Here is a 23,824-nt window from a genome sequence, read left to right on the forward strand (position 1 = left end):
ACTACTATTGGAAGGGACTTCCTCATTGCCATGGAGCTCCCTACTCCAGTGAGGCAGTAGGGGATAAAGCTCTGGTTTCAGCTGCAGACAAAAGGAGCACAACTCAGCTTGCCACTTTCTCTCCCTCTCTTACCACACGTCTCTCCAGGAACAGCATGGGTACCCCATAGTGTATCTAGTAGCTGAGTTTACTAAACTTTTTATAAGAGTAGAATGGTGTCAATATTCCCCCTGTACCTACTAGTCTTCAGCCATGTGGATAGATTTAAAAGCCAATGTTACCGTTCTGTTCTAGACATGCCCTTATTAAGGATTAACTCAGGGATTCTACTTGCAGCCCTCACTGAAAGGAAAATTCACTGCCTTCACTGGTACAAATATGCTTCTGCTTTGAAGCATCTCCACTTCACTTAATTTGAGCTATAGTAATTTTAAATTCATTATGCAACTTTTCCCCCTTTGATTTCAACAGGCCTTGGACTCTGCTCTCCATGTATAATTAGGGAAGCTCACTTAATTTATTCCTGCTTAGAGGAGTGCATAAAGATACTCCATCGCACTTCTGGGTACACTGGGATGTAGAGAGGAAGAATGCTGCAAGCCCAGTGAATCTTACAATTATTGCATCTGAACAGTGTGCTATATGCTCAGTTTTAAGAGTCTGTAACTCAAAAAAAAAACTAGAAAAAATTGAAAAAGGGCAGTCTCAGGCTGCACTATCTTAAAGACATCAACAACATAATTAACACAGAGAGACAGAAATTCTACCTGGGACCAGTCATACATGATTTCGGCTGGAATTCCTACAGTCCAGAGTTTCTGAACAATATTGATAGCTCTACCCATGGACATCTGACCAACACTTACAACCAGCAGGTCACATGAGCTGACAGAAACCTGAAGGGAAAGTAAAAACAAGAGGGATAGTATTAGCCACGAGACCTCCTTTTCCCCCTTCATAAGGCAGTGAAAGTAACAAAGAGAATAAATATGCTAATGCTTTTCAAAATCCATCAAGCTGAAAAAACAGGTTAGATCCATCTCTTCTTAGAGCCACAATCTACCTGAGCATGTTTGAGAGCCACTGAAGCTTGCTCTTTGATAAAAAGCATCTGCACAGCCTCAGCTTGCGAAGTATCCTAGCTTATTCTGTTCTTCCCTTTTCTGCTTAGCAATGTTAATCTATTCTTATAAAGAGAAGTTTGTAAAACGCACATTCCACAACCAAGTAAAACTGTGTGACATTGTACAAAATAGTCCATTTGCTTAAGTTTCTTTCCATTTCCACCTTCTATATACTTTTATAAGGGCAGAAGTGGTAGGGGCAAAGTAACACTTATTAGGTACTACACTTAATCAGCTACTACTCTTCTACCTGCAACAATCTACAGGCTGAGGAAGATGTCTCATTTAAATTTTTAAAAAAGGGATATAAAGCCTGAAGATCGTCTTCTCTTTCCCTAATTCTTATTAAATAATATATTTTTATTAATAAAATAAGTAATTCTCTGCAGAGAAACACAGAAGAAAACAGGTAATCTCAATATTTACTGTCTATTTCAGTATGCTATTATTTTGGGACACAGCTGAACATCTTTGTTTTTACCCATCTGTGGCTACAATTAGGTTAGTAAACTGTCAGGAGTAAACAAACAAACAAAGGCCCTATATCCCGCCCCCCTCCAAAGACTTACAGAATCCTCCACACTGGAAACAGCAGCAGTTATTTTATCTATAGCTATGCTGACTCCAACAGCTGAAGGAACAGGTCCTACCGTCTGTGGCCCTCTAAATTGTGGAATCTCAAAACAAGACAAAAACAAAATGGAAGACCCAAATAATTATCTCTGCAAAATGTCAAAAAGGCGTTTCATTTTTTTGTGGTTAAAATAAAGAAATAGATAGATAGAAATGAGTATGGTTTAAGTAAATAAATAAACAGAAATGAGTACATACCAGATGATCATACCTGCCCCCCGCAGCAAGAATTTCAGGCACAGTTCTTTGTCTTCTTTTGATGTATGCTATAAACTGAAAGATAATTCCATTGTGCTGCTGTATTTTGTAAACAAGCCCCAGATTTATAGAAACCTGTAAAATAAAAATGAGTATGTGTACAAGACCTTTACCAGTATTATAGTTAGTATAATTGATTTTCTGTTAACAGCAAGGATTGAAAACACTGTTTGCACATAAGGAAGACATACAGAAACACTCCTTAAATAAAAATAAGGAAATCATGTTTTAATGTTAAAGCATCCCAAGAGACCTATAGCAGAAAACCCAAACAGCAAGCCTCAAGGAAGGTGGAGGTGGGGAGGACTTCAGTAGTCAACAGCTTTCTGTATTTTTAAAATATTTCGTTTGTTTCAAAATTTAAAAATTCCTTTATGCTCTAAGTGATGTCTTCAGTCTGGGCTGGGGAAGAAAAAAATGGTAGTCTGTATGTCATTAGACAGAGATTAAACCAGAGACTTCTGACTGGAAGAGGTCTTAAAAGGAATCAGTGCCAGTATTATTACTTGCCATCAAAAGACACTTCGATGTGGTTTTTCTATTCTAAAATATGACTACTTTGTTTCCTGGCAAATTACAAAGCCCAGCAGCCTATGAAGCCATTAATTTATTAGCAGAGTATTTTACAAACCTGAAGCTTTATTCCAAGTTGCTTTAAAAGACCAATGACTTCCTCTAAATCCTTCATGCCATGCTTCAGCAGCTGAGTGACACCTGGCTTTTGTTTTATCATTGTGTTTAAAAATGGAAATACATTACTTGCTTCTCCCTTCTGTTCAATGAATCTGTAGAGCCGAGAAAGCTAAAAGCAAAAACCAAAGAAAAAAAATATAGGTAGCACCACTGACAGCACTCACAACAGATCACATCTAAAAAAACCCTAGACTTCGTGTGAATAAAATATCTGCCTCTTTTGTTTGTTTAGCCTAGCAGCCCATTTTCACCTAGTGAGTTGAGGAAAGGAATGGACAGGCACAAGACTCCTCAGGTTGTCCAGAAGTTAACCTCAACTCCTTATGTACATTCATCAACATTTGCAGACTTTTTTTTTTTCTCAAGTTTCTCTCAGTTTATTTTACCAAATACCACTGTAAAATATTCTGTTTATCCTTCAATTGCTTCCACAGTCCAAAAAATATTTTAAAAGCAGAAAGAAACTTGGAGTATTGCAATACCGACTTTCAGAAAGAAGAAGGAACAAAATCAGACTCACTTCCAATTAGACTGATCTATTTTGAATAACAGATGTAACCATTTATTTTACTTACTCTGGCTGATTAATCTGCAAAATAAATAAAGTATTACTGAGTTACGGCAAGTTACAGAGAAATTATCATTGAATTAAAATTACTTACACTATTTGATGTGAGAGAAAGATTACAGAATTTGGCTTCTACTTCTCTTTTAGTTAGCTTTTCAGTCTACAAAAGAAACAGATTCAAACGTGTTCAGCAACCGAGTTACCAAAAAATTACTATTGCTGAGAAAAATTAAAACACAACTTTCCAATGCTTTTAATTAAATGTTTCACTTACAAACTGCAATAATACTGTAAAAGAACAAAACCAATAAATGACATATTTTCCACCAATACTGTAGTGAGCCTTACTCAGCTTCATTTCAAGAAGCAACAAAAAGCATACAAATACCAACTTAAGCTGTGCTTATGCAGACGTGCACTTTGTTGGGATTTAAACCTTAACTTAATTATTTAAATGGATTTCATCTATTTTCTCTGCTTATACGGTAGGAAAGACCAACATGATATTAAGATACATTTTGAAGTTTTTATTGAATTGCCTACCAGTTCTTAATTACACAGGTGAATAATTATCTCATAAATACACATCTAAAAATCTTAAAACATCTGAAAACATCCCAGAAGTAACACAAAAGGAATTAATCTAATTTTACAGCCCAAAGATAGTTCTGTTTCTTATAGATATTCCTGGTTATTCTGGCAATGGACTGTCACTCATTTTCAGAGACAACTCCACAAAACAAGATACTCTACAGTGATGATTATAGAGATTAGATCTATAACTAATCACTTACCACAGCATCATACAGAATGATGTAGACTTGATTGAGTTTATCCTCTGGTATCCCACAGTGCAAAAGTATAGCTTTCAGTAAGGCAGTGTGGTTCAAGTAAATACTGTAATTTCTTTCCTAGCAAAAGGTAAACAAAAAAGAAGAAAGAAAAAGTTTTACTTGCATTCCATTTGCTTAGTAATAGTAACATTAACAACAACAATAATTTCTAAAGATTTAATAATAGCTCAAAACTCACTTTAGACCCCTCCTTCCACCACCTTGCCTCCCATCTGTAACTAAGACTGACAAGGCTTGTCCCATTCTACACTAATCACCTACCTGACATTAGAAATACGTTACTTCAGTGGCACTGTAAATATTCAATTAATATTTCCTTTGCACACAAACCTATGCTTCATTTTAAGTTTACCTATGAAACGTATTTTTTATTTAAATCACAGTGTTCTATAATTGACTAACGATAAAATGTGAAAACGCCTCTGTAGCTAAAGTTAAAGGAACTACCCTTTTTGAAGACATTAGACTAAATATTTACTTAGATTAACATTTTAGGATGGAAAGAGAACAAAGGGCATGATTAAAGAATCTACCTGTAGCACTGAAAACTCTTGAATGATTTCTGAAATGACATAAATTGTTTCTGCTATAGGCAAAAAGCTATTTCCAGTAGATGTTACGATGTCAAATGCACATTCTAGGAGTTCTTTAGGATGACAGCGGTCTAACTTCCGAGGTCTGAAAACTCGCTCTATACAGTATCTAAAGGAAACATTGAAGAAAGAATTAGCATCTTCAGAGGTCACTGTCATAAAGCACAGCACTTGTGCAAAATGTTATCTCTATATCCCTTACCTTTTCAAGTTTGATATATTATTTCTAGCTACAAATCTTGCAAAAGGAATCTGAAAAACAAAATATATATAAATTGTTGAAACAAGACATTCTGACTAGGCTCTGGAGATTACTACCATGCAGTAACACTTGTACTCTCACATCTGTAAGTGCCTTAAATATTTGCCATAGCCAAGTAATATTAATCATCCTTGCTCCAAGTTTTAAATGATAACATTTCCCTCCATGCCAAGTTCCTAAAAGAGCTTGGAGAGGAACACAAGGATATTTCTTAATTACCCTACTGCATGCAAAATGCATCATAAATCAACTATTAGCATATTAAAATGTACAAGCAGATTATTTTGTTGCTTACATAAAAGGAGTATTTTTTAATAAATCTTTGGTTGACACATTTTCCAAACAAGTAATTCCTACAGAAAAATCAATTTTGTGGATCCCACACAAATCCTTAATTAGGAATCACATTGTATAGCTTGATCTTACAAATGCAAAGGAAAGACAAGTCAAACTGACCTTACATTAATGAAATGGAGTATAAAAAGTCATGTTCTTTAACCGTCACTAGTAAACAAAAACCACAAAGCATTTAGGTTTTAAATGCAAGGTAATTAATGAGGCCACCATTGCACATAATTTGGTGTGACTGAGAGAGGAATCCCAGACTGTAAACTGCTCAAACAGCAATACCTCCCAAGAGTAGACTGATCCTTGACAACATCTGTTTGAGAAACACAAAACTGGACAGAACATTACTCACATTCTCTATAAATAAGAAAGGGATGTAAATACTAGAATTTTCACTGGTCACTGGCTGTGGAGATAGTGTTCTCACGGGAGAATGCATAATTAGTACATAAACTCTGAATAATCCTGAAAGATACAGCAAGGCCATGAGAGGCCCGAAGAAGCTTAAGCAAGCAAGATAAGAAGAAGCTGGAATTCACTGAGTTAATGAGAACTGTGGACTGCTGGCAAGCTTTCGAGGTCAAGTTCTCACACCTGTGCTTAACCAATTATATGTTAGTCACTAAGGGTCTTCAAGACATGTATCCAATCATAATATGCCAAATCACTGTAACTGCATGTAAGAAACAGTATATAAAGAGTTAAGGCTTTGTAGTAAATTTGGCAATCGCTTGATCACATTGATTGTTTCTGTGTTGTCCGTGACTCCCGCGCCAACAACTGGAAAAGTGTCTCTTACATATGGAAGAAAAAACCCCAACAAACAAACCACAAAAACTCCACAAATCATCAGTAACATCGATTACACTTACAATATGGCACTATTTTTACCTGTGTAAGATATACTTCTTCTGAAATGCTGAAGCAGTGTAAGCTTAAACCAGATTTGCCACTAGTGAATCAAAGGTATCTACAAACATCACAGGACTCTTCAAACCCAGCTTTGCCTGCAGAGAGGAAACTACTTACCCTGAGGTCATATGGAAGCATTACCAGCATCCCACTGTGATCCATGAAATAGGAAGCTTCATTATGTTCATACAGTTTTTTATTTCTGGGCATTAGCAGTGGAGTATGCAGCTTGATGGCTCCTGCACAAAACCAGTAAAATACTATTACCTCGCATTTCAGAAGTAACATCTGCTTTATGCAACAAGCTCACAAACAATCTTGCAGACCATGATAATCTCAACCAATGCCTTTAAAAAATTACATTATTTCAAGTGTCCTTAATAGACTTTCCTCCTCCACTCTTTAAACAATGCCATCAAACAGATGTTCCATCTTGCATACTTCTTGGGTTCAGCAGGCACCCTCACAGAGAAACAGAGAACTGCCAGTTCCATAGCACCAGCAGAATCCTCACTTTGCCTCCCTTTTTGAACACCACCTTTCACAAAAGCATGCATATGCAACAGATGAGAAACTCTACAGATACCACTAGTACTGTTTTGATCTAGAGCCACTTCTATGGAGAACAAAAATTGTTCAGACATATAGCATCCTGTGCCTCAAAATCATACTAGAAGTGTTTATGGTTCACTGTAAATTATTTAATACCCTTTTTTCTGGCTTTATTTTGCAACCATCTATCTGTATAAATCCAATCTTAACTGAAACCTAACTATTAACAATAATATCACTAATCTCTGAAAAATACTTTCCTGTTTTAAATTCTCTACTGATTCTCAAATGGCTATTTTGTTATGGAAGCTTTACTCACTTCTTCAATTAGATGTCAACAAAAACTTTTAATCAGGGGGAAAAAAAGCACCCCAAATACAAGGAAATGCTTCTAGCCATTAGAGACAGCAATACAGTCTAACAGAAAAAAAATATATATATGCCATCCCCCGCTTTTTTTTTTTTCCAGAAGAATGAAAACATGTTTCAAAGTCTGTGAAGCTTCTTACTCTGTGACAGCAGTAAAACCATTCTGTTCTCTTAAATCCATTCAATCATAAAAAAATTTAAAGGAACAACTCTGGTGAACACACCCACCGTGTCTTTTAAATATCCGGCTGACAATCTCACATACATGCTGCTGTATCTTGGCTGCCCAAACAGAAAAACTACCCTGAAACCATCACAAATAAAAAGTACATATATAATTTATATGCCATGAACACTCCAGGTAATACAGGCAATTATTCCATGTAATATAGGCAATAAGCATTCTGCTATCTCATCCCACTGTAATAAAAAATAACTAGAGCTATGAAAAGCATTATTGTGCTATATTACCTTGTATTTCTTCAGATTTAGAAATGTTTAAAAGCTGAGAAACCAAGAAGGATTACTTTGATTGCCATGATTAGACAGGGAAGAAAACAGTCAGAGGCAACGCATTCTGTTGGCAATCAGATACAAGTAGCATTAGTTTGATAGAAATTCAGAGTAAAGAAAGTAATCATCTGGATATAAGCTTAAAGCTTTACCTGCTATAATCAAACATTGCTTGTTTCTTCCATGAAGAATGAATGTTAAGTTTTAAATGGGAAGTGGTTATTCAGGCTCACATAGTACAGGCAATAGCTTTAAATGGGAACTAACGTGAAGGCTGATTTCAAGAGAGAATGCAATTCTTTCAAACATGTTAGAGTCTACTCATATAAACTTTTTTTTTTAATCCAACATGGAAAAAACTGAAACAACATGCATCCCCTAAACACCTACAAACCTTCAACATATCACTGTCATAGGTATAATCTATAGCTGGAGATACACGCTGCGAAAATATGTGACTCATCATAGTCCTGTAGGCCTTTCCATCCACGTTAGTTAACGTATGGTGCAGTACTTCGTGGAGTTCAGATTCTTCCATTTGTGGTGGTGGAAGATGTTCACTTTTTAACAGCTCCACAGCTGTTGGTCGTGCTGCAGGATCATGGTTCAGGAGCCATGTAATAACTGATCTCTACAAAATAAATATGAATGTTATAGTTTAGAAAAAAGGTCAGACATTAGCAGTACTTATAACAAACTTCCCAGTCACCTCATATTAATAAAAAAATATGAGGCTTTACAGGGGACTAAAAAAGCAGGATCTGAATTTTTGGGGTGAATGTTCTTTGTTTTTAAAATTCTGAATATCTTTTCTTGTGTTATTATTTGAATAACATTTACTAAAACATGAAAGCTTTTAGAAATATGCCTCCTGGGATGACAAAATATGTAGTATCCGTTGTTGTTCTATGTTATGCTATCTCTGGCATCTCTTTACCAACAAAGAAAGCAGAATCATATGCATAACAACAAAGATCTGATAGTTACACATAATAAAGAAGGGGGAATCTTCCTGGCATATTACAGCAAACTTTACTAGAGGGAAACATTTTTATGGTACTAGTAACAGGCAGATTGTCATTTCACAGGCATAAGAGACAAAAAGATAATGCTAATGTTCAATGAAGAGTCCACTAGCACAAGATAAAAGTTATCTAGATGGTCCAGAGAAGATTACACTGCACATTTATCTGCCATGGAGGCATTCATAACACCTCTTGACAACTCTACAAGCTCAGCGCAGTCAATTTAGCTTGCACAACTCTCTCTGTTCTGTGACACAGATTTCTTCTGAAAGTTTAAGAGTTAATCAACACAGCTGATTTGTCTTAGCCAAAAATTGTCCTTCAGAGCTTAAAAGGTATGCCCATGAACTCCACATTTCTTTATGACTCAGCTTAGGGAATTTTGTGTAATTCCGTGTCAACTTTTTTCTCCTTACTTCGTTCCAATGTCATGTAACAAGAACTTGGAAGAGATTGTTATTTTAAAATTAAGTGGGGAAAAATGATAATAAATGTTTCTTGACAGTGAACACCTAATAATTAAAGTATCTTCAAAATTACCTGCTTTGCATGACTGACTTCATCAAAGTCTTTAGGAAATACAATAGTAGGCTACAAAAAACAAAAATCACATATGATTATAACATGCAGTCCAGCTTGGTCAGGCCAGTCTTATTTTTAAGTTCTACATATTTAAACAGAGAAACTAAGCATCTTTATTGCTCATGGGAAAAAAAAAACAAAACCAAAAAAACAACCAAAACCCACCAAACAAATAAAACCACAGAAAAAAACCACACGCAATTTCAGTTTGAAGTGCTAAAGGGAAAATGAATGTCACCGAACTTCTTTTATGATGTTCTGTATAATGAAGATACAACCCATAATCACAAAAATTTACCAACTACAAATACCAACTGGTTCCTGAGAGCAACTCACTGGGTCTAAAAGCGGGTGAAATGAAAACATGACGTCTTTTTCTGACGTTTACACCTTTGATGTTTTGCACTATAAAAATTTCAGAGAGAGAACACTGACTGATGGTAATACCACAGTGCATTAAGGGAATGTCAGTACCAGCTCCAATCTTATTTTTCACTTTTCATTATATATTTTATAAACTTTTTTTTTCCCTAAGCACTCCTTGTGGAAACGCTTTACTCTGTTTTGCATCCTTCTACTTCTCTTAACAAACTATCTGATGCAAAGGATTAGTATCTTTTTATCTGTGTACTTACCAGTCTTAACTGACTAAGAACGAAGATCCTTTCTGATGCAGTACTCATAGGATGGTAAGACATTTCAAAGAATATTATACCCAGACTGAACAGGTCCACTTTCTAAGGGAAAATAAAAAAGGGAAACTTTCAATGTAATATCTGTGAATTCTCTGCAGTTGATGATAGCAGAGAAATAACAATGTTTTGGCTAAATTTCACAGTGTATTATAGCCAGAGATAGGGTGGGTTTTTTTGTGGTTTTGTTTTGGTTTTTGTGTTTTGTTAAACAGCACAATCCAGACCTGTCAGACTTCAATACCTTTTATCATCACAGCACTGCCATGATGTAAAGACCTCCCTCTATAAAAAGGCTTCTGCTTTGAAATTCAGCTCATCTCTGCATAGAAACAGGATCCGCAAATGAAAATGAAAAAAAAAAAAAAGTATCCCTACCTGCCAAAAATCAAGTCTAGGAATCCAGGAGAGCAATATATACTTCTGATGACTTTTCACCTTCATTAAAGACTGTAAGATTTATAACCTACTCATTTTTACTCAAGGTCCTCCATGATCATGTCCTTTCAAATTGAAGTTGCTTGCGCCTAGTCACGATCACAGCCCAGGCAGAAAAACTGACTTGCCCACATCCTTTCACTCTTGCTCTCCTCTCAAAGGAGTATTTCTCATTCCCTTGCTTACCACAGCAGTACCCCCACTCCCTGTTCCACCTTGAATTTACCTTTATTGAGCAGGAATGACCTAAATTGTACCTTGGATTCCATGCTACCTTTTTATTAAATCTATTCTAATCATACCTGATTGTATGTAGACTTAGTGCTTCCTTGGACCTCTGGGCTGACATACAGTGCAGTGCCAACCATCCCTGTCAAATTACCTATGTGGCAAAAGATGAAAAAGTTTCAAGAAAGTGTGAGAGAAATACAGCATAAAAGTCAAGAAAAGACACATTCATTTTCTTTCCCCATTTATGCTAGGTTGGAAGGCAGTCCTTCTTCAGAGAAACCTACGTGAGAACAGTTTGCAAAACAGACAGTTCTTCCCTTCACAGGTCAAGTATCCATGTCTATCTATAGTAGCTAAACTTACATATTACTTTATACAATTGCAGTACGTCAGCACACAAGTAATACAACTATATTTCACTTCTATTACACTCACTTTAAGACATACAATGTACTATATTTTACACAAAACACAAAATGCAGCCTGTTACAGGTGTTAAAAAAAAACCCAACCAAACAAAAATCCCTTGACTCCTGAAATTGTCCTGTACAGGCAAGAGAACAGAAGTGCAAATGGAACAGATATAGAGAATCTCTATACACCTCACTCTGAGAAAAGCACTGATATCTACGGCAAAAGGCTAGCAGTGGAAGCAAATTCATTTTTAGATACCAGTCAAAAGTTGGAGGTTGTTCCCCCCGCCCCGGCCCACCAAATAAAACAGGTTTTACCTTTAAAGAATGAATGGAAGTTCTAACAGATTATACAAGACTGCAAAATAAAAGTGATGGCTTAAAATAATTTAGTATAAGCCACTACACAACTAACCTGATGGGTCAGACATAACAGAACTATCTGAGTGATTTTCTTCTTGTTTAGAGACCACCTGAAATCAGGAAAACAGACATACTGTAAATGGCACTTGAAATGCTTCTGTTGGCTTTTCTTAGTGCTTTGATTGACAATACATGGTTTAACTCTAGAACCTTAGAAACAAACAAGTTTATGGCATTCACAGTATAAAGTCCAATGAGAACTATGTTTTTATGTTTTATTTTCATCTTTCACGTTATTGCAACACCAAATTCAAGGGGGTTTTTCTTTCACTTTCAGCTGTACTTACTGCATTTGCTGGATGATCTGTAGCTAAACCAAAATCACCAATTTTGACATGATCATCTGAATCTAAAAAAATGTTCACAGGTTTCAAGTCTCTGTGGATCATTCCCTATTATAGCAGAACAAAAAAAAATAAAGACTAATAGAATATTAAACAATAAACACAATTCAAACTAAAACTCTGTAATAGACTAGAACATATTACATACTTTTAATGCAGTAGATTTCCCACTGTAATAAGTCATTGATACTTAATTTTGAAGTAAGACTACAGACTGTAGCCCAGAAGCTAGGAACAATAATCAGTGCTACCAGATACCAAAAACAAGTTTTTAAAAGGCGATCAAATTTTTGTGACAAAGGGAAAAATCTGAAGTGGTTCATTATAAAATTCAGGTTTATGATAAAATATTCTAACCCCCTAGAACAGATTAATAATGGGAAGGGCAGGGAACAAACCTTGCTAATAAACATCCCAAAATGAATGGAATATGAAGAAACCCACACAGAGAAAGATATTACATAGCTATTATGGACAGGTCGTAAGTGTCATACTTACTAACCTTTTCATGGATATAAGCTAATCCATCTAAAATTTCTCGGAAAAGCCTCCAAAGCCGACTGGTGTCTTCATATAATCCTTGGTCAATAGTATCCCTTAATGTGCTCTTTTCACAATACTCCATCTTCAGTCGTGCAGTGGTAGGGGACAGAGGGAAGAAAGAGCAGTTTTGTCAAGAAAACAGACCATCAAAACTTGTATCTATGTGCATATTAATGGCTGGTCCTGCAACACACAGGTCAGGAGCAAACAGTATCACCAAAATATTCAACTGTTTGCAATTTTCCCGAGAGCTGTCTTTTATAGGTAGAAAAAATGCATTCACTTATGGGTCCTATCCCATTTTCTGGGACAACAGTACGAGCTTGCAGAGTAGCATATTCTGAACATAAATGTTAAAAATAAGACAAAAGCAGCCAAGCCACTGAAGTGAGTCCAGAAGAAGGTGACGTGAAGGGCCTGGTGCACAAGTCTTACGAGGAACAGCTGAGGGAACTAGGGATTTTTACTCTGGAGAAGAGAAGGCTCAGGAGGAACCTGACTGCTCTCTACAACTACCTGAAAGGAGGTTGTAGTGAGGTGGAGGTTGATCTCTTCTCTCAAGTAATAAGTGATAGGAAAAGAGCTAATGACCTCAAGCTGCACCAGGGGTAGTTTAGACTGGATATTAGGAAAAATTTCTTCACCAAAAAGGATGATCAAGCATTGAACTGTCCCTAGAACTGCTCAAAAAATGTGTAGACAAGGTCCTTAGTAACATGGTTTAGTGGTGGTCTTGGCAGTCCCTGGGTAGCGGTTGGACTTGATGATCTTAAAGGTCTTTTCCAACCTAGCTGATTCTATGATTCTAACTAAAGAACCTTAGAAGGCGTAACAAGCCATGTGCGCTGCCACCAGCCAAGCCTTTCAGAAAACCAGTCTATTGCAAAACCAAGATTCATCTTGGCCTCATCTGCAATTTTAAAGGTCATTACTTCCCTCATGAAAACCAGCAATTAATCTCTGCAGGCTGGAATAAACGGTATCATTTTATCTGAAAATTCAAGTAAGTTTGTACCTGAATGTACAAGTAATGCACTGTCTGAATGACTGGTGCCCTGTCTTCTCCTCCATGGCTATTCTTTTCATGCCCTTCTTCATCCTTTATCACAATTAAGAGTAACAGAAAAGTTAGTTATAAGAAGCCATCCAGAGATTTTTATATGCATATTACTATTTTCTAATGGCTGAAATGCATTGATGAGAAGTCGTCTTTTGTGACTATGTTTGAATAACATAAAAATCTGTAAAAATAATTTACTGACATTTCTGTAATGCCACTGCTTCTAAATAAACTACAAAACCAGGTGTGACCCAACTCTCATTTTCAAAGTGAGAATGAGTAATGTTTTGCCATCACAAGACACTGGAGGAAAAACATTCAAGAAGATCTGGGTGAAACATAAATCTCAAAGTGTGGCATGTTTAAAAAAAACAAAATAATAGAAAAATTCAGATTAAAACATACAAAACCTACTTAATAGAATGCACCCTCCACCCCACCCAACCATTTTGATATAAACATAGTGACAAAAAACTAGTTGATCTCCAAAGGTCCCTTTCAACCCTAATGATTCTATGACTCTGTGAATGCAGCTCACGATGGGACAACATTTACTCTGATGGAACATAACCGTATGTGGTTCTGTACTTACACCAGAACTGAAATGAAACTTCTCAACTGACCTCTTTGCTTGTCAAAGACTATTTTATGATCTTTTTATTTTCACTAGCTTTATCTTTATACTTACTGGAAGCTGACCTTTACTGTTTTCATCTTCATTATCAAAAATTATTTCACTTTCAGAATCTGTGGTTGGCCTGTTTAAAAAAGAGAAAGAAGAGAAAAAGTTTTGGGTGCTGATAAATCTGGAAACTATATGCAGACAAAAAAAAAATAGAAAAATCTAAGCTTTTGTTAAAGACCTTCCATATGCCTTAAACAAAAACAGCAAACCAAAACAAAACCCCCAAAAGTATCCTGCTTGCACATAACACTTCCTTTGTCATCCCTGTCTTTTAAAGGAAAGGTTCATCTCTGCATCAGTACAATCCCACTTGTATACTCAATAAGCAAAACTGAGGCATACTTACTTGCTTAAACAAAAGACTTACCATGAGCAATAGGACAAGTAAAATATTTTTCAGGATTTGAAAATATTTCTCTATTATTGTTTATTAAAAACTTTACTCTTAAGGTTGGAAAAGACAATCCAGCATAAACAGTTATGCATTCTGACACAAATTATAAGAATATTCTAGAAGCCTAAACCCAGATTTTCCTTCTACACTCGCTGTTCTTAACTGCTAAATTTCCTCTCCCTGGCTATCTGACTGCTGGCAAATGCATTGATTTTGAGCCAACAGACAGAACAAAATGCAGCGAACTAAAAAGAAGTGAGAATGATAAAAGACACAAAATTGGAAAAACAACTCTGTTCATGTTCCCTGCAGTGCCAATACTGAAGCCTACTTACAGAAACGACTGCGAGAAAACCCCATCACCATCGTCATCATCATCACTGGACTCCGGATCAGCTCCACTGAATTTGTTGCTGGAGGATCTTTCACACGAAGTACTCCACTCAACTGAACTTGTCAAAACCGGAGGAGGAGCATTAGCTTCCACAACACTTGTCTCCTCAGCATTAAAGATGAAGACACCGGCTTTGGTGGGCATTCTTTTATCTTCGTTTGTTTCAGATGAAGACACCGTGGGAACAGGGTGTTCATGTTTTTCTATCCAAGCATTGTAATACCTTACGATATTCTCATGGTTCAAGCGGGAAAGTAATGTTACTTCTCCCTTAATCCTCCGAAATTGCTTGCTGGCAGGGTTTACACGGATACGTTTCACAGCATAATAGCAACCATCAAGGTTATTTCTTACCTGCAAAGTTCAAATAAATCTAAAAAGTCAAATACTTTTCTTTACCAAATAGAGCCAGAAGTAGAGTAATTTCATGTAAGAGGAAGTTTTCCTTCCAACTGGGAAATGAATACAATTCAAATGCAAGCTTCCCCATACCGACAGGCTACTCCCCAGTCTCTCAGCAACCTTGCACAAAACTCATCAGCCTATTCCAGATAAAAAACACAAGACAGGCACAGCACACTAAAAGATAATATATAAAACCATGCAAACACTATGCATATTGTTTTGCTTCCGAGAAATCAAACACATCACCAAAAAGGGCTGTACAGAGGGAAATAACTTTTCTACCACACCTTAATGACTGCTCCAAAAGCCCCTTTGCCAAGTAATTTGAGCTCTTCAAACTCATTGTAGTAGCGTGAAAATTGTCTCTGTGTTCCTGTGACAAAGGAAGCACTGGATATCTGACTGGTGGGTACAACTGTCTCAATGCAATCTATGCCTGCCGAATCTGTAAAGAGGATATCAAAGTCAGCACTGCTGGCAGTATGGGGTATGGAGATAAATCACAAGGGACTGCCAAAAAAGCATTAGAAGAAGATAAAACTTAAGTAACTTCAAGTACAACTGAAATCTAAAATACAGAAGTGTTCTGCTGTCTACAGTTAAGTTCTGGTGCAAGCATAAACTTTAATACAATTTTTAATTACTAACATTAATCATGCTGGACAAAGGAACAGATTCTAATATGAATGTAACAAGGGAAGAAGTCTTATTCAAACATCTTCCAAGGACAAAACTAAGGCTGAAATTTACACCATACAGGAGGTGGATGAATTTACAGGATGAATTTAGAGGTGGATGAATTTACAGCATCAGCTTTGACTAATGAGACAACAGCAGTGGGCCCAACCCCAGCTAGTCACGGATACAGAAGTTAAAGACCATACTCACTCACATAAAACACTTGTGCAGTCTTGCGAAGCTCACTTTTTTCCTATTACTGCAGCACACAGTTCACTTATTTAGCAGTATACAGAAAGAAACAAGTTTCTTACCATCTAGATTTTCTTCAGCTACAGGCGTTTTCATTCGTGGAATGTTTATAAAACTATGTTGCAACAACTGCTGAGGAGTCCATCTTTCCTTATCTTCCAAGCAAACACATCTGTTAGCAAACCAAGAGAAAACTGTTCAAAAACCTATTCCATTTCAGGCCTAAATGTTCAAAGAGGTCTCCTTATACTTAAGAAATTATCACTGTTATAATTCAGATGGGAATCAGAAGCAAAGACAGATTAAATTACTTACCCATCATGGCACATAAACATGGCAGCAAGGCAAAGAATAAAAGAGCACCGGACTTGTTCTCCCAAATCCCAGATTAGCTGCTTTAGCTGTGAAGGAGCAATTACCTCTCCTCTACAAATTTTAACTAGTGACACAGGGGGATCTAGTTGTTCTTTCAAAAAAACATCCAAGTCTTAAAAAAAAAATAACAACAACAGAAACCAAAAGACACAGGAATGCAACAAACATACCTTCCCAGAAAGTCCTGGAAGTCAGCAGGTAAAGTGGTAGGAACAGCAACTGGAAATTCCTTGGTTTCTTGGCCCTGGCTGAGTGAAAGCAGAAGCAAGCCCAGACTCCACACATCTCCTTTTTTTCCAGGTTTGCTGGGAAGACCATTATCACTAAAATGAACTTTGGTTTGCTCAAAAATGTCTGCTTTGCAGATATCAGCTAAGCGCTTGGAAATGCTGTAGTCTGTCACCTTGACATTTCCTTCAGCATCTACCAAAATACTGGAAGCACAGAGAAATTTGTGTACTACTGAATTATTGTGCAAGTAGTCGAGAGCTGACAAGATCTGGGTCACATAATGGCGCAACTGCTCAACTGGAACTGGAGTCTCTTTGTGTAAGTACGTAGAAAGGCTGCAACCACTTACATGCTCCACTAAAATGTCCACCACAATTGAATCGTCCCGTTCTTTAAGGTTCATACATTTATAATGCACTATGTTTGGGTGACTTAGCTTCGTTAGTGAGCTGAACTCTGTTTCTGCACCCTGAAGCTGTTAGAGAAAAACATATCATGAACACATTACTACTAAAATACGTAACATACAAAATACAGTATATTCTCATCATTTTTGAAAAAGGAAGTATTGTATACAAGGGACAAGAATAACTTTGGTTTCTGCCAGGTAGGCTTGATACTAATTTTTTATTATGTTATTTATGCATATTAACAAATACATGTTCTTGCATTTATGTTATTGTAACTCCTGAATACCCATCTTCTTCTGTGGTACAGATACTCTAAACACCAACATCCGCAAACCCATCGCCACACCACCCTCTCAAGTTTAACATAAACTAGCTGCCAACAGAAAAGCAGAGAACCCCACTTAAACCTTTATTAAGTCAAATGCAAAATATGGGCATTACCTGTTTCTTACACTTCTCAATCTTTTCCATTTCATGCACTGTAAGAAATCTTCCCACCTTTTTTTGCCAGTGGAGAACCCACTCATATATTAAAACAAAGTCTCCACTGCGAATTTCCAAGGCATTGTACACCGATTTACCAAGCTGTTCATCCTTGCCTATACATGGAAAGAGAGAGAAGAGGAACAGGGCTTCTTTTGTTTCTAAGATCTGCCAAGAACTCCTGCAAATGCTAAATAAACACCATTAAGCCCACTTTCTACAGTTTCAGAAACCCAAACTGACTTACAATTGAACAAGATCCATACCTACATGGTAGGTAAGGAAAACACCAGGTCTGATGACACTGAATGATATGTAGCAGTAGTCAGATGAAAGGAACAGTATATTGGCAAAAAATTGCTGCACATTTTAAAGAATTTCAGGTTTTAATAAATGTTATTCCTGCCGAGCAAATGCCAAGCTCTATACACAGCAACATCCTCAAGCTACAAAATAAAATTCCCTTTACTCCAGAGACTTCCAGGCTGCTCATCCTACCACTGAGGAAGTGCTATATTGAAAACAAACAATAAAAACATTTGATGGTCCATTCATATGGGCATTTCATGGAGGCCTTTCAGCTCTGAGTCTCCTATCATTGTATTTTAATTTTTTTGCTATATCTCCTGCTTTGATGGCACTGCTATTAGCAACAATAGGAGAAGAGCAAGTATGCATTTCTAGCCCTGTGCTTATTATTGGTTTCACATGTTACTGAAAGCTAAATGACTTCTTGCTTGGTAGCCATTTTTATCTGACAACCTAGCTATTTAAATTTAAAAGCAAATAGTTTTCAGTATTATTTTAATTATGGAGAGAGGATAAAATATTGAGAAGATGGGTGGGTTTTTTTGGTATGGCTATTCAGTTATGCAATTGTATCTGAAGTAGCACATCTTTACTTAAAACAGTCATAAGAAAATATAAAATATTTACCACAAAGTAACTTTTCTTATTGCTCCCACTCTTGGCTGTGACATTTCACAATCCACAAGATTCTCTCCATCCTTGCTACTTGTAGGCACCAACATTGTGTAAGTTCGCCCTCTCAAAAAAATCCCAAACAAAAAAATCCAACAACAATAAAACAACAGCCCCAAGCCCAGTATTTGAAGCTGCAATTGTAATTTTGCTTACCCAGACATTTTCCTTTATGGACAATAAACTGTCCAGCACCACTCGTGCTGAAGTTCAAAACTTCGTGATTTCCAGGGGACTCCTCATTATTACTAACAGAAAGCTGGCGTTCTCGTCTGCAATGTGAACACAACGTTTTTCTCCAACTCAAAAAGATAACACTGTTGCAGTCCCTAGCCCCTAAAGATATCAAATCTGCAAGAGGATTAGGTTTCTGAGACTTGCATCCAATAATATCCATTAATTTCAAAAATACTAAGCGAGTTACTGCAAAGATATATGTTTAGAAATGCAGCATTTTAGCAGCCACATCATGCTGAGCTCTATATTTTAAGCCTGGGGGGGAAGTGGCAGTAAAAAAAACCAGAAACAAACGAACAAAAGAAAACCAAAGCCCCCAGCCTACCTGTATCATCACCAGCCCTAATCTAGATGAGTTATGTACCAGCAAAAGAACCCTCCAGCAACTCCAATTTCCCTCCAATAAGTTACTCTGCAAAAGCAATTAGCATTATCCGGTTCTCTGACAGGGAACTTTACACTTGCACATGCTTTGAGGTGAATATAAGCTTTAATTTATTGTGCTATTCCAAAACCTTCATTAATTGATTTAAAATTTTTCTTTTTTCTTCAACTGGCAACATATTGCATACTTTTAAGAAACTAAGTATGTTCTGAATATGCTTTCCAATGCTTGCCAAATACTATGTTAAATTAAGGGCCAAGTTGACTCTCTTAATTGGAAAGTTCTCAAGTTATCCAATAGCACATGAATTAAAGCATGCCAAAATAAGTGTGGAGGAGAGGGGATGACACAACAACAAAACAAATAACTGAGTAATCTGACACAGTACTCTCTTGCCTTCAAATTTCACTTTGAAATCTAATGTTTGGGAGGAAAAGGAAAAATCTACATGCAAACTGACATACTCACTTTGAACGTCCAGCTGAATTTGGTCGGTGCTTATTATTTACTCCATGTTCCAAAGAGCTCCCATTTAAACGTGAAGCAACTCTCTTGTGAGAATTTTCTTGACATGTCAGAGCAGCTACTTCCAAACGTTCCTATAAATCAGGAAAAACACCAAGTAATAGGAACAGCTCCTCTCCTCAAAATATGTGAATACTTGACTATTATTCTTTAAAGCCACCCAAATCCCAGAAGAAACAGGTTTTCATAATATAAATGTACATATGAGGCTCTGGAAGAAGTGCCGAGATTCAGAAAGTACATTTAAGCACTGTCCACAGGCAAAAAGATTCTTTGTAACGAAAGCAGAGACATTAATATGCTATCTTTTTTATATGTCTGTTTGAAAACATCCATTTCAGTACACTTAAGATGCTAATATATTAAACTATTTTCCCTTGCAGTTGATTTTATTCTGGAAATAAACTCCATATAATCAAGAACATATTTTAACCTAGATCTATCAGACGCACTGGATGAGAAAAGATGCCCAGGACAATTCAGTCTTGTAAATCTTCCAAGCTTCTATAAGCGGATGTTATGGTATTGACAAGACATTGTTGCAATGGTTTTTGCATGCCTGCTTAGAAAGAATACCTGTTTGGCAATCTCTTTCTTTTTTCTTTCTTCTCTTTTCTCTTCCTCCCTTCTCTGAATCTCGTTAAGGATTTCACGTTGCTGAAATGAATTTTGGTGTTGTTAGAGATGCAAACAGCACATGCAATGCAACTGCTAACCTTACCCTGGTATAATTAAAAAAACAAACAAAAAAAAGCTGATGCTTATTTTTCAACAGTGTAAAAGAGGGCTGGAGGATCTCACAAGAGTAAAAAAAAAAAAAAAAAAATTAGAAGTCAACTTTCTCAGGAGAGCTAATTTAAAAGCATCAATTGCATGGTATAGGAGACTGGAGTTGTAGACAAAAGAAAATTACTTCGACTGACAGACCCAACACTAAACTTTCACATACCAGAGAGACAATGGAATAAGCAAAAACATTTTTCTCAGAACAAGAGCTATCCTACCCATATTCCCACAGTGTGGAGACTCCACATTGGTAATCTCTGTGACACTTAGATGAATTCCCTTATTTCTAATGAGGAACGTATGTGGATCCAAGGTCTCTTTAGACTAAATTTATTGTTCTCTGGACAAGTTTGTCATAGTGAACATTCCAGTCACCCTATGGCTGAAGGAAGGTATGATTACTCATCTATAAAGAACTGGCTAGACGGCCACACGCAGAGTTCTGGTCAATGGCTCAATGTCCAGCTGGATACCAGTAATGAGTGATGTCCCTCAGGGATCGATGTTGGGACCAGTCTTGTTCAACATCTTTGATGGTGACATGGACTGTGGGATTGAGTGCGCCCTCAGCAAGTTTGCTGATGACACCAAGCTGTGTGGTTCGGTTGATACGCTGGAGGGAAGGAATGCCATCCAGAGGGACCTTGACATATTGTGAGGTGGGCTGATGCCAACTTTATGAAGTTTAACCATGCCAAGTGCAAGGTCCTACACCTGGGTTGAGCAATTGCAGGCATACCTGGGATTGGGCAGAAAAGAGATTGGTTGGGCAGAAAAGAGACTGGTTGGGCAGAAAAGAGATTCAGAGCAGCCCTGTGGAGAAGGACTTGGGGGTGTTGGTTGATGAGAAACTTAACATGAGCAGGCTTCAGAGTGCACTCGCAGCCCAGAAAGCCAACCATATCCTGGGCTGCAACAAAAGGATCGTGACCAGCAGGTCAAAGGAGGTGATCCTGTCCCTCTACTCTACTCTCGTGAGAACTTACTTGGAGTACTGTGTGCAGTTTTGGTGTCCTCTACATAAAAAGAACATGGAACTGTTGGAACAAGTCCAGAGGAGGGCCACGAGGATGATCAGGGGACTGGAGCACCTCGCGTATGAAGACGGACTGAGAAAGTTGGGGCTATTCAGCCTGGAGAAGAGAAGGCTGCGTGGAGGCTGCTGGCTTTCCAGTATCTGAAGGGGGCCTATAAGGATGCTGGGGACGGACTCTTCATTAGGGGCTGTAGTGATAGGACAAGGGGTAATGGGTTCAAACTTAAACAGGGTAAGTTTAGACTGGATATAAGGAGGAAGTTCTTTACTGTAACGGTGGTGGGGCACTGGAATAGGTTGCCCAGGGAAGCTATGAATGCTCCATCCCTGGCAGTGTTCAAGGCCAGGTTAGACGGAACCTTGGGTGACATGGTTTAGTGTGAGGTGTCCCTGCCCATGGCAGGGGGGTTGGAACGAGATGATCTTAAGGTCCTTTCCAACCCTAACTATCCTATGATTCTATAATCTGTCTGGCTAATACATCCTAGTTTAAGATGGAACACAATTTATACATTTGATTACACTTTCGTATAAGCACCTCTTTAAAAGTTATTTTCATAGGATCAGGAATCAACAATTAGGTTTGTTTCAGGCATAAAAATTTCTCAGGGTTAAAACTACATCATTAAAGTGTTACAATTGCAGCAGCAAATAGTTCATACAGTACATATTGATCAGCTCATACTGACAGGTCTGAGAATTTAGTAATTCATTAAAACCCCCAGTTTTAAAACCCACAAGAAAACTGTGATTATTTTAAGAATACAGGGTTATTCGTACTTTCAATTTCTCTTACCTCCTGCTCTTCTCTTCTCTTAACTTCCTGTGCCCTGCGCAATTCCTCCTGAGCCAGTCTTTCTCGTTCTTTTTGATGATTTTTTAACATTTCTTCATGAAAAGACTTGGAGGGTGGTTTATTATACTCACTGAGAAATGACTGTATATGATCAGCAAGTTCAAATATCATCACCTGAAAGAAAATAAAGATGAATGACATGCAGAGTTCAAAGAACAAGTAGATCACATAGTAAAATAACACCCAACTTGAAGAAGCCACACAACAGCAGTATGACTGCTGATTTTGTTACTTATCAGCCCAAATTTACTACATTTCAGGTTTTTTTGGCAGAACTATTTATTAATAGACAGTAACATGAAAAATCCCTGACCACATTAGCAAAGAGGAGAAAAAATACTGAAAGACAACCAACTTGAAACACCATCTTTTTCTTAAAAATATTCTTTCATTTTTTTCCAAAGATACGTTTATGACATGCAAGTGACAACAGGATAAAACCTCTGCAATTGTCTATTACTGTTTCTGCTGCTTATTACTTGTGAAATAATTACTTATTTCACTGCTAATGTGAAATCTAATCCATCCTCTGTAAGTCAGCCCCCGCATTTGGAACTGTACAACCACTTAAGGCATTCCACATTCATAAAACCACTCCCTGGAAGTAAGAGCTGCACTTAAAACTCGGCTGAATTCTGCTACGTGGTTTGCAATGTTGGAATAAATTTTCAGTTACTGTTACTTGAAATGGGTATGCACTATCAGGGTATGCACGTCAGGGCTTAAGCTTTCATCAGTCTAGCAGCACGCCTTCAGTATTTCAAGCAATCCATAGTGCTAATAGACCATTGCATCTCCAGAATAGTGCATCAGAAAGATGCATCCCACCAGCCAGCAGCAGCATTGAGCAGGATTTGCATGTATACATGGGAGAACAGCCAAACTAAATGTACCATCTGCCTGTAACAGGCTGACATTTAGAAGATTCTCAAACACTAAATCCCCTGCTTAAAAGTAAGAATGAAGCCAGGAGATAATTCAGAATACGAAGAATAGCACAGTATGCATACACCTGACATGTGCAAACCAAAATACCTTTCCTAGGTTACTATTCAGAAGGCAAGGCAATCAGGCATGCGCTCACGTGTATTTTAAAAAAAAAAAAAAAAAAGGAGGAATCCCAATAATCAAAACCCCAAACAATCTACTATTCCATTTGACAGCAACTGAGGTATTTTCAAGTTTTCCATACTGCAGAATACTCTTCAACAAAGAATACCTGTCCAGGCAGAGAAAACAGTTGTCTCCCTTTCCCTTCCAGAGAAGGTGCTTCAGAACTG

The 23,824-nt window shown here is 37.2% G+C and overlaps 1 protein-coding gene across 2 annotated transcripts in view; it reads right to left on the bottom strand.

Moving 5' to 3' along the window:
- EIF2AK4 (eukaryotic translation initiation factor 2 alpha kinase 4) overlaps positions 1 to 23,824 on the bottom strand; it is a 38,196-nt gene that overhangs the window by 10,301 nt on the left and 4,071 nt on the right. For both annotated transcript variants that reach the window (XR_008973606.1, XM_057420211.1), the window contains exons 4-31: positions 22,485 to 22,658; positions 20,443 to 20,523; positions 19,810 to 19,940; positions 18,876 to 18,991; positions 17,697 to 17,854; positions 16,785 to 17,320; positions 16,302 to 16,411; positions 15,597 to 15,754; positions 14,846 to 15,258; positions 14,120 to 14,189; positions 13,387 to 13,470; positions 12,331 to 12,453; positions 11,772 to 11,876; positions 11,477 to 11,534; positions 10,720 to 10,799; positions 9,923 to 10,024; positions 9,246 to 9,296; positions 8,075 to 8,311; positions 7,396 to 7,471; positions 6,364 to 6,485; positions 4,927 to 4,976; positions 4,665 to 4,833; positions 4,072 to 4,188; positions 3,372 to 3,437; positions 2,648 to 2,818; positions 1,957 to 2,091; positions 1,695 to 1,802; positions 769 to 897 (exon numbers count right to left, since the gene is read on the bottom strand). Coding sequence is in view for 1 of the 2 variants with exons in the window: in XM_057420211.1 (XP_057276194.1) it covers positions 769 to 897; positions 1,695 to 1,802; positions 1,957 to 2,091; positions 2,648 to 2,818; positions 3,372 to 3,437; positions 4,072 to 4,188; positions 4,665 to 4,833; positions 4,927 to 4,976; positions 6,364 to 6,485; positions 7,396 to 7,471; positions 8,075 to 8,311; positions 9,246 to 9,296; positions 9,923 to 10,024; positions 10,720 to 10,799; positions 11,477 to 11,534; positions 11,772 to 11,876; positions 12,331 to 12,453; positions 13,387 to 13,470; positions 14,120 to 14,189; positions 14,846 to 15,258; positions 15,597 to 15,754; positions 16,302 to 16,411; positions 16,785 to 17,320; positions 17,697 to 17,854; positions 18,876 to 18,991; positions 19,810 to 19,940; positions 20,443 to 20,523; positions 22,485 to 22,658 (3,930 nt within the window). In the remaining variant the exon portion in view is untranslated. The remainder of the gene's footprint in view (positions 1 to 768; positions 898 to 1,694; positions 1,803 to 1,956; positions 2,092 to 2,647; positions 2,819 to 3,371; positions 3,438 to 4,071; positions 4,189 to 4,664; positions 4,834 to 4,926; positions 4,977 to 6,363; positions 6,486 to 7,395; positions 7,472 to 8,074; positions 8,312 to 9,245; positions 9,297 to 9,922; positions 10,025 to 10,719; positions 10,800 to 11,476; positions 11,535 to 11,771; positions 11,877 to 12,330; positions 12,454 to 13,386; positions 13,471 to 14,119; positions 14,190 to 14,845; positions 15,259 to 15,596; positions 15,755 to 16,301; positions 16,412 to 16,784; positions 17,321 to 17,696; positions 17,855 to 18,875; positions 18,992 to 19,809; positions 19,941 to 20,442; positions 20,524 to 22,484; positions 22,659 to 23,824) is intronic.

The sequence above is a fragment of the Pezoporus wallicus genome, unplaced genomic scaffold (assembly GCF_028554395.1).
Source record: "Pezoporus wallicus isolate ANWC-B61680 ecotype Strahan unplaced genomic scaffold, APGP_CSIRO_Pwel_v1 contig_5418, whole genome shotgun sequence".
Lineage (NCBI taxonomy): Eukaryota > Metazoa > Chordata > Aves > Psittaciformes > Psittacidae > Pezoporus > Pezoporus wallicus.